This window comes from Sander vitreus, chromosome 8 (assembly GCF_031162955.1).
Source record: "Sander vitreus isolate 19-12246 chromosome 8, sanVit1, whole genome shotgun sequence".
Lineage (NCBI taxonomy): Eukaryota > Metazoa > Chordata > Actinopteri > Perciformes > Percidae > Sander > Sander vitreus.
The window spans coordinates 36,167,629-36,178,214 of record NC_135862.1 but is presented as its reverse complement, the minus strand read 5'-3'; the positions used below and the strand labels follow the sequence as shown (position 1 = coordinate 36,178,214).

Genomic DNA, 10,586 nt, shown 5'->3' with positions numbered 1-10,586 from the left:
GTTAGACAGAGCCGCGAATGTCTCTTCCCCCGCTTCTTTCACCTTCAATCCTGAATATTTGGTCCTTTTCAGTTAGCATGAAGGCGCACACATTAGTGTAAGGTAACGGAACTCTGCAACCTCTTTAAATGTGCAACTAGTACGCTTAGTAGCTACGCTAAGTAGCTAGTAGCGTATTCCAAATAACTGCACCAACATGCTAACGACTGTGGGGTTGAGCGGTTGTTGAATAATGTGCGTATGCAGTGTGCGTGTTTCGTAGTACCTGCGTATCCCGTCGGCGGCGTTTGCCATTGATATCCATATATCCATGTGTTTGACTGCCAGAAGTACGGTGGAAGCGCTGCGCCAAATGTTTTGTGTTAACAGATTATATATATATATATATATGTAAATATGTAAAAATATGTTTGTTTGTATTGTGTGTATGTGTGTATATATATATATATATACACACAATACAAACAAACATATTTTACAGGTGTATTATTTGTCTTTCCACATACTTTTGGATAGGGCTGCAACTAAGGATTGTTGTAATTGATATCGATAATATTAATTGCTTAGTTGTTTGGTCTATAAAATGTGTAAAATTGTGAAAAATGTCCATCAGACGTCCTCGGATGTCTTTTGTCCACAACTCAAAGATATTCAGTTTACTGTCACAGAGGAGAGAAGACACTAGAAAACATTAACATCTAAAAAGCAGGAATCAGAGATTTTTGTTGGGGATTCATTTAAAAATCGACAACTAATCGATTAATCTTTGCAGCTCAATTTTGGACACAGTGTATCAAGCGTTGGGGCAAGATTGGGCCTGAACAAATATGCCATTGTCATCAAAGCAGGGATCTCCTAAAATCTCAAAATGTGGCACTGGGTCTTCACGCCACACGGTTAAGAATTTAACTAAATGTCCTTCTTTACTATAATTTTTCCTACAGCGCCGTGGGTCACTCCGCTTTCATGTGATACGTCATCCCACCTTCAGCTCTACCATGACTGCAAAATCGTGTGTGTTCCTGCTCCAGCGCTCCAGGATGGGGTTCAGACTTTGTGCGTCCAAAGCGCCTCGCTGCAGTGCCGGGCCGAGATTAACAATAGCGACTCCCACCTGTCCTCCAAACATCTCACCCCGGTCGCCTGTACCCTGCAGTCGCTCTTACTCCAGCAGCTTCAAGGTGCGCCCCTATCTTCAGTACATGAAACGCAAGATCATACCCCCTCCCTGTCCTCCATACAGTCATGTGTGCCAGGTAGGCGACCCCGTGCTGCGTTCACATGCGGCCGCTGTTGACCCTGCGTCAATAACAGATCCTGAGATCCAACAGGTCATCAACACTTTGGTGAAAGTGATGCGGAAACTTGAGTGCGTGGGACTGAGTGCGCCTCAGATTGGGGTGCCACTCCGCATCCTGGCCCTGGAATATCCCGAGAAGATGCTGAAAGAGAGTTTGCCTGCATCGAGGGAGGCCCGTGGTCTTTCCGTCCAGCCCCTGAGGATCTTTGTCAACCCCCAGCTGAGGGTCCTCGATGGACGGCCCGTGCTCTTTCAGGAAGCCTGTGAGAGCATCTCCGGCTTCTCTGCCACAGTTTCACGCTACCTGTCTGTGGAAGTGTCTGGTATGGATGTTATAGCTTAATCCTGTGTTTTTGTGGCTTTTAAATAATTTTGTGCCAAAATCTCATTTGCTGAGACTGTTCAGGCTATAAAAAAACAAAGCACATTGTGTAAATTTGGCTTTGTAATTCATCCAAAACATCCTTCATTATCAAAAAGTGTTGATAAGGATGCTGATACTACCATAACTTTGGGGAACAAAGATAAGGTCGATTTTTATTGTCCAGAAGGAAATTTGTTTTGGACAAACTAACAGTATTTGCTGTTTAGAGAATTCTACACAACATAGTACATACATACATACATGCAGTACTCAGACACAGACTGTTATCACTCCGCATGGACATCCTAATGTCTTATAGTTGACTACCACCAGCCAACAAAAGTTTATTTAAATGTGGCCTAATTGGTTCAGCTGTGTGGCGAACAGCAAGGTCACAGTTTTTTGACTTAATGTTGGCGCACATTTGTTCCTTTGTTTGGTTGGTTAAGTTACGCGTGGTTAGGTGTATGATAATGTAGTAAGACTAAAAGAAGAACTATTATTTTGTTTGATTGTTTTTTTTTTTTAATTTAAAATAAAGGGATTGTCATATCCAACTTTAAGTTTGAACTCTTGGACAACAAGTTATTGATTGGCAATTGTTTGTTCAAAAACACGCATCTTAATTACCGACCAAACAAAGGAATAAATGTGTGCCAACACTTCCCGTTGTACAACACATCATTATAGTGGTCATCAGGGTGGAGGACATGGTTGGGGTCTGTAATCATCTCCAGAGTGTGGGATCTTGTCTACTCCCATGATTTTCATGATTTTTTAGCCAGGTAATCTGGGCTTTCAGCTGAACACACATTGGTTTCATTGTCTCTGATTAGCAGATATATCAAAGGGCAATTTCTGATGCATTTCTGTATTTTGTTCTTGTCCCTCTGCATGCTCACCCTGCAGGTCTGAATGAGAAGGGTGAAGCGGTCACGTGGCAGGCCAGTGGCTGGCCAGCTCGTATCCTCCAGCACGAGATGGACCACCTGGAGGGGGTCCTCTACATCGACCGTATGGACAGCAAGACCTTCATCAACATCAACTGGCAGGCGCACAATGAATAGAAGATCCTTAGGGCAGAGCATACACATTTACATAAGAATGTCTAAATCTGATGACATGCAATGATTTGATTTAAGTTGTAACTCCAATCAGCCTACATTGTCTTGATGAAAGCTTCTACATTTGCTGTTTTGAGCACATGGTGTCTGCTTAATCTTTCATGTGAAAATTCTTGTGGCTTGCAGAAAGTGATACATTTTGGTTTCTGGTTCTGGTTGGAATAAGAGCTAGAAGTCAGGATCATTGTGAACTGCTTCAACTGAAAATCCATCACTGGAAGTGAAGTTTCTGGGATTGGCAGAAGCTGCAGGGCCCAAAGCAATGATGTTGCAGTACGTCACATTAAAGTGCAAGCCATTAGAGCCATGTTCTGTAGCCTTCAGGTCTATGTTTAATCAATAAAGAAGCTGATATGTTAATTATAAAAAGAGTAGAATCATAAATGTCTGCCACCATCCCAAAGAATAAATACAACTAAAATGGAGCAAAGGAGATTACCCATTTTTCTCAATGACTTCCTTTTATTCAACTTGTAAAACTGATCATTCTACTGATTTTACATGTGAATGGAGAAATGGATGGAGCATGAACCTAATCAAGTTTGGACAGGGGACATGGGACAGGAGCAGGCATGACCCAGGAGAATCATAAGTAACAGCTGAAAGAAAGATATATATATATATATATGTAAATTTCATGCTAATGCTGATCATGGATCTGTCTTTATGGTTAGGAGATTTAAACAGTTTATGTGTCATTGTGAGTTAAGTGAAAAGTCTGCATTTTATTGCAAGAGCAAGTAAAGGGAGGATGACACCACAACATCACAATGTTCTGAAACGGTTCAGTAGTCTGGTCACTTTACATCCAGGTTTTCACCTTTCTGCACATTTATTTCCATCCATCCATCCATCTTCATCCGCTTATCCAGGGTCGGGTCGCGGACATTTATTTCCAAAACACTAAATGTTTTAATACTAAATGAAAATTAGGGGACAGTTTGGCCTTGGGCCACACAGAAACCCATTCAATTATCCAACTACTGTTCTGTCACCCAGCTTAAAAAGGCCATTTTTACTAGAAAGCTAAAATTGTAATAAATAGGTCAAATGCATACATCATTACATTGCCACCCCTTGTGTTTAAAAGAAAGCAAACTAAAACACATTAAACACAGACACAAAGTGTATTGACCTTTTTTTTTTTTTACTCCAGACTGTGTGCAGGCAACACATACAGATGAAAACTTCCTTGTGCTTCACACTAAATTACATTTAAGTGAACCAAGAGCACAAACTGTAATCACAACTTACAAGTCTCAACAATACATAACATGTTCATAATGCTGGTAATGGTAAATATGGCCACGTACAGAATAACTAGAGGCAGGTTCAGCCCAGACAAAACGTAGCAAAACTTTTTTTTTTTTAACTGAAAAAGGGGATGTGTTGAACACCCTGCTGTGTGCTCAGTGCACTGCCTTTTTATTACGAGTTTACATACACATCGTAGCTGATTGGGTAACATCTCTGACACAAAATGAGAGAAGACGTACCTCAAAGCTCGTTGCACTTTCCTTTAACCTGGAAGCAGCTGCAAGATTGTGCACAACGTGCCCATGATGACAGTGATCAGAGTCTCAGAAAGGAGGACCAAAATAGAAAAATTGGAGCACACTCAATACTGCATTTCAGTAGTGTCAAGGCAACATTTCAATTTAGATATATTTCACTTGATTTAAAAAAAAGAAAGAAGCGGATTTCTGTTTCCAGTAGGCAGATTTAAGGCACTGTGATTTTGCTAGCTGTGCCTCATTTGTGCAATACCTTTCAAATACAAATCACACAGAAGACGACTGGTCAAAAGTTTGGCCACAGGCGCACACAACAGGATTTCTGTACCAACAATCGCTACAATACTCGTTTCCACAATATCTGCACAGAACCAGAGGCTTTCTGAAGCAGGTCCTCCCACAGGAGCACACTCCCAGTGGCTTGATCGTGTGGTGATTTTGGCAGAAGTCTATCTCTCTGCAGGAACCAGAGTGGAAGACGGCGCAGCTGAGACACAGGACCTGGGGGTCCAGCTGGGAGAGGTCGCAGCAGCCATGGTAGCTGATTGGATGACGAGATGGAAGTATTGACTTAGGGTCATCACACAGAGATAGGGAGGACATTGCTGCCCTGCTGCTGGTGAGAGTTGGCGATGCACTCATATCACTCACCCTGAGGCTCCCATCCTGTGGCGACAATTCTTTCATCTCTTCGGTCGTATTGTTAACGTAGGGACGAATGCAGTGGGCCTTGTAGCAAGTCTGGAACAAGGCACAGGTTATGTTGTGAAAATCGTTGCATTCAACACAGATGTAAAGACAAAGAGGAGAAGATTGGAGACAGCTGCAAAGGTGGTCGGCTTCAGCCTTGCTCCTGCAAAGCCCCATTGCTTCTCCCTGCAGACTGCGTGACTGTGAGTCTGCTTCATCAAACCTAGACTCCTCCCAGGAACGTCTGCCTTGCCGCCCGCTGGCCGAGGAGCTTCTGGTAATCACTGATTCCAGTGGCGAAGTCTTAGTCAGCTGGCAGTTGAGTGTAGAGATGCATACGTTGTCTCTAGCGGAGAGGGCGCTGGATGAGGAGGACAAGGACCTGACTCCGTTGCTGTGTGTTTTGGCAGCAGAGGGTGATGCGCTGCTTGGAGTCACCCAGGTTAAAGAGCGGGGACTCTCATCATCATTACCAACCGCCTCCCTCTGGCCCCCGTTAACATGCTCGTCAGTGTACAGATCTACTTCTCCATCAAACGGCTCCATCAGCGGCTGGTTGACATCCAGAGTCTTTTTGGTGTTGTCCAGGGCCACCTGTTGACATGCATGGACAATGAATTCTCAACTATTTAAATGTATTTCCTGTTTACTAGGATTAGATCCTGTTGATGCTGTGTGCAGTGCATTCTGCTGTTCTCAAACAGCGGTGTAGGGCTAAGTATCAAACCTCAATCCTTTTGTTGGTACCGACTGAAATGTGGCCACAGCAGTGAGATTTTAAAACTGTCTAATACTGAAACATTGCAACGAGTGTGACTTAGGGCTGGGTATGTCAAACAATACCCTGGGAGAATAGGTTTGGTTCCAGGGGCATCCAAGCAAAATATGAAATCATTCAAAGAGGCAGTTAGCAAGATTTCTGTTGCATTTTATGAGCCTAATCTAAACTGGATTTATATTTCAAAAGTATAGGAGAAATATAATATTAGCAGGGCTACTCAGTAAATGAGACTCACAGATGTGGAAGAAATGTATTCAAAACAAAACTGTAGAGCTGCAAAGATTAAGCGATTAGTTGTCACGTGATATTGGTAAGTATGGGTAAGCCAATCAGAGGCAGAGTAAGGCAGAGGAGGGCGTGGCATGCTTTCGTCATCCTAGGAAACGCAAATTCGCAAACTGCAGCAGGTTTGTAATAGACCAGGGGTCTTCAATGTTTTTTAGGCCAAGGACCCCTTACCTGAAAGAGAGACAGAGTTGGGACCCCCCCCCCCCACTACATATTGTATGAAATTAAGTTGCATATTAAACTGGGCCTACAGTAACGTGAAGGGTGGCCTAAAGCCTTTACACATACCTTTTTGTGGTGCATACAATACTAAGCTATTAAAATAATTATTGACATTCATATATTTATACATCATGTTTTGGTGTTAAACATACATGTAGCACAGTAAATCCTTAAGCTTAACTGTATCTGTGGATGGCTACCTTAGTGGCTACCTTACCAATAGGCTGATTTATCTTTGCTAATAATATGTTGGACTAATGTTTATGTATATTTTCAGACACTAACTTTTTTTTAATGATTAACTTAGGTCCCGGACCTCCTCTTGAAGCTCTCTATAATGGACAATACAAAAAGAAAATCGCGAGTGTCTTTCGCGATATGTCACAGCCTTTCCCGGTACGTATGTGTATTGCGCCAGTTGATATTGCGAGGACAATAAAAAAAATGATATATATTGTGCAGCCCTAGATCACTTTCACTCAAAATAACCACAGCTGAGCAGTTTGACAAAGCCCTAGCTGAACACGGCCGGATGCGTCAACATATTTTTGTCACCTCTTTGTTCAGACACACATCCCGTTGTCTATGTGGGATGTGTGTCTGAACACCCCACATAGACCTTGAGATCTCCAATAGAATAAAAACAATGTCTGGCAGCACAGCATGAGTTTGTAATGACCCACCGGTTGGGTTGAAATAGTGGGGTTACAAAAGAGGAAAAGCATCCCATCTCCACAAAAATGGTGTAGATTCCATTTCTAAATAAAGACCTCAACCCATGATTGATAGAGGAATTTGCCAAATGCCAGGCAGACATACCTGTACGTTGTTTCCTCTCTGCCGCTCCCTGACCATGCTCAGCTCCCACTGGGCCTCACCGCCGTGCTTCCCCAGAGCCGTCTGAAGGAGGCGACACTCGCAGCGGGCAAGAAAGAAGGCACATGACAAGCTGAGGAGTTGATCCAGAGAGGCAGGACTGACTCTGGGCGACAGGAGACGAAGCTGCTCGTGCCGAGACGAGCTGGGCTGGTATCCTAGCAGGCCAAAGAGTTTCTCAATCTGTGGCATCGACAGCACCGGTTTGATATAGTGGGTGAACATACCAGAGTACATCTAGGACACAAAAGACAAGAAGAAAATTGGAAACTTTATGATTTTGTCAGTCACGCCCAAAAACTACTGAGCGTTTAACACTGGATTTTTATTCTTGTCAGGGTTGAAAAAAAACACTGGACTTGTAAATAGTATGTGAATAAAAAACATGTATGGATTGCAAGCCCGGTGGCTCACCGGGCCAAAGTTGCCCCCCACCAGGCCTAGGCCACTGAGAATTATTTTTTATGTATTTCAAGACGTTTTTTAAAACTACAGTTACAGTGGGGCGGCTCGTTGGAAACTTAGATGTAGTCATATTTTTTAAATCTCCAGTCAGCTTTTAGCACTGACTTTATGTAGGGCCCTCTGGAATCCGTCTTATAGCTTTATTAAACTCGCAATTTTGAGATTCCCTCCATGAATCTGTGATCACAGAAACTATTGGGCTCCACATTAACGCGGCCATCAGTCTGGGACTGTCCAGGCCGGGCCCCCCTCGTCACAAAAAGACACTTGCCACAGGGCAAAACAACTTTTCTGGGGGAAACCCTTGACATTGTATGTATTGTGTACATTTTATTCTAAACTTGTACATACATGCACATTATTTTCATTCCTTTAAGTATATTTTTTAAGTCGTTCTGGCATTTTTAGCGTTGCTATCTTATTTATTATTTCTAGTATATTTCTTGTATTTTCTATATGTGTGTGAGTGAGTATGTCCTTGTAACTTGCTGCTGTATCTGAGTAATTTCCCAATTTGGGATTAATAAAGTCCATTCATCTATCTATCTATCTATCTATCTATCTATCTATCTATCTATTACTTAAAAAGAAGAAACTCAGCAGTAAAACACAAATAAAAATCATAAATTCAATATGTGCAGCTCTTTTTTTCAGCCAACCTTGACTACTTTGTACTCGTCCCTCCAGGGACCGAGGTACAGGTTTAAGGCTGCTTGCTCCAGGACCTCGAAAGCTTTAGCCAGGCCTTGCAGCCCTCCTCTGGCTTCGACTCGCCCTGCACTGGCTGCTGTTGCTGATGCGGCTGCTGTGAGCGACTCCTCCATCACACTCAGTGGATCCAGACCCAGGCAGTGTGTCTCCTGAGCATCTCCGTCCTTCAGCAAGCCCTCCACCTGCTTCCACAGCTCCTCATCTCTGCATGCCAGGTTGGAGCCTCGTCCCACAATTTGCTGCTCCAGACTGTGATCATAGGTGGCCAATAGATCCCTGGCTCGGTGCCTGGAGATGCTCATTGCTGTTATTCAGCTGAGAGTGGGACAAATAGGACAATGAAATGGAGGAGGAAACTGTGGCACGTACTGTGTCTCCCCTGTTCATGAATGAACTGTTTCTACATAATTCATATTTAGCCAACACTGATCTAAACTATTATTTTTAAAGTTTATTTATTGTGCAGTATTCCCTCTTAAGAACTTATTTCTTAAATAAAAAGCTGGATGACATTAAATAGGAAACTTGCATGTTAAATAATACTGGAAATGTTAAGTTAAATATTTCAACATTACCTGCATGATATATGTTTGTTTCGAGAGTAAACACACTAAATATAATTATTACCGAAAGTGAAACTTATGACACCTTGGCCTAGCTACTTTAGTTATGAGCCAAATACCGTGTTGGCCAACATACAGTTGGCCAAAAAACTGGCCGGTAATATATGAAATGACATCAGTCTGAGAAAAAGTAAAAGTCGTCAGCATCTCAGTTTGACGTTAGCATTAGCTTAATCTAGTTCCACACTGACTAGCTAGTTTTGCTAGGTTACCTGTTACTGTTGCGTTTTGGTCTTTTTTAAAGGCGAGAAATCCACACCAAATTTCTTAGAAATATGAGCAAATGTAAGACTCTCCACCTTGTTTACTAAAACAGATAAAATTCCAGAAATGTGCAAGCTGTTCTTCAATTCGATTAACATACAATCAAAATGATATGAGCCGCTCTCTACCGTGGGGAAAGACCCCAGGAAGTTACAACGAATTCCCTTAGAAGAGCTCAAATGTCACGTAAAGAATAGTTTAACGTTGTTTTGGATAGACGCCGAATTAAATGGCGACTCTCGATAATGTAGGTATCGCTGTGCCTCGGGTTTTAGAAGGTATGATCTTTTGCCGATCCGCAAATAAACATTAAATTACTAGAATTATGAACGACATCTCAATCCAAAAGAAAAGTACTAGTGTCGGAGCTAAGCTAACGTTACCTAGCCGCTTCAGCTGAAAGTTTGATCAAAGTACAAGCTTTGATTGATACACCAGATACACACAAACTCACCTGTGTCTGGCACTTATTCAGATGTGTATCGATTAATCAGGTAACTAAAACATTTCCTGCCACACAGTCACCGTGCAGCTGATAGCCACTTGATTGCCCAGGGATAAAGTAAACATTGTCACGTGGCACGGATTTTCCCAGACGGGTGCGCATGGTAGGAGCACCAGGACAGGCCGGGGGAGAGGAGTTCTGCAGTGGGAACATGACTTTAGAACTCAAAATGCTGGATCAAAACTACATTGAAAACCATATAAGGGGAAAATAGACGACAACTAGACATGGGGAAATTAACTGATAAAAATTACCAATTTACCCAGCCCAGCCTAGCCTACTAAGGCGAGTCATCCACTAGATGGCAGCATTTCATCTTTTAGGCGCCCTCCTGGCCTCTACAGGGGTCTTCGACGTGTTTGAGGGGCAAGGACCCTTCAGCTGAAAAAGAGACGGAGCAGGGACCCCTTACATATCCTATACAATTGAGTTGCGTATTGAACTGGACCTATAATAACGTGTAGGGCGGCATAGAGCCTTTAGACATACCTTTTTTATGGTGCATACAATACTAAGCTAATAAAATAAGAATTGTTTACATATTCATGTATTTATACATCATGTTTTGTTAAAATGTGGAACAGTTAATCCTAAAGTTTAACTGTATCTGTGGATGGCTTCCTTACCTATACCTTACCATCAATGTTTTGTAAATTAAAAAGAAAGATTTGTCTTTACAAATAATATGTTGGATTCATGTAAATGTATATTTTCAGACATATTTAGGCCTTTTTTTTAACTATCAAACAATAATTTGGTTGCCCCCCTGCAGAAACTCTGAGGACCCCCTAGATCTCTGCTCTACATGAACCGATTGCCCTTGTCGTTATCACACACTGACACTGCTGTCCCGGGGTGA

General features: G+C 42.3%; 2 protein-coding genes across 5 annotated transcripts; one reads left to right on the top strand and one right to left on the bottom strand.

Annotated features, from left to right (window-relative positions):
• The first annotated feature begins 4 nt into the window (after window positions 1–4).
• On the top strand, window positions 5–3,218 carry pdf (peptide deformylase, mitochondrial). 2 transcript variants are annotated; one of them, XM_078258037.1, is made up of 3 exons: window positions 5–97; window positions 945–1,623; window positions 2,574–3,218. In XM_078258037.1, exons 2-3 carry the CDS (start codon window positions 999–1,001, stop codon window positions 2,729–2,731), a joined length of 783 nt encoding a protein of 260 aa, XP_078114163.1. In that variant the 5' UTR covers window positions 5–97; window positions 945–998; the 3' UTR covers window positions 2,732–3,218. The 2 variants fall into 2 exon arrangements, with proteins under 2 accessions (XP_078114163.1, XP_078114162.1); XM_078258036.1 differs by having other exon boundaries at window positions 10–102.
• Window positions 3,219–3,914: 696 nt separating this feature from the next.
• spata2l (spermatogenesis associated 2-like) lies at window positions 3,915–9,793 on the bottom strand. Of its 3 annotated transcripts, XM_078258035.1 has the most exons (5): window positions 9,677–9,793; window positions 8,284–8,650; window positions 7,103–7,396; window positions 4,954–5,586; window positions 3,915–4,843 (listed from the first exon to the last, which is right to left on the bottom strand). In XM_078258035.1, the coding sequence occupies exons 2-5, from the start codon at window positions 8,635–8,637 to the stop codon at window positions 4,640–4,642; spliced, it is 1,485 nt and encodes a 494-aa protein (XP_078114161.1). In that variant the 5' UTR covers window positions 8,638–8,650; window positions 9,677–9,793; the 3' UTR covers window positions 3,915–4,639. The 3 variants fall into 3 exon arrangements, with proteins under 3 accessions (XP_078114161.1, XP_078114159.1, XP_078114160.1); XM_078258033.1 differs by having other exon boundaries at window positions 3,915–5,586; XM_078258034.1 differs by lacking the exon at window positions 9,677–9,793 and adding an exon at window positions 9,171–9,343 and having other exon boundaries at window positions 3,915–5,586.
• Between the last annotated feature and the right edge of the window lie 793 nt (window positions 9,794–10,586).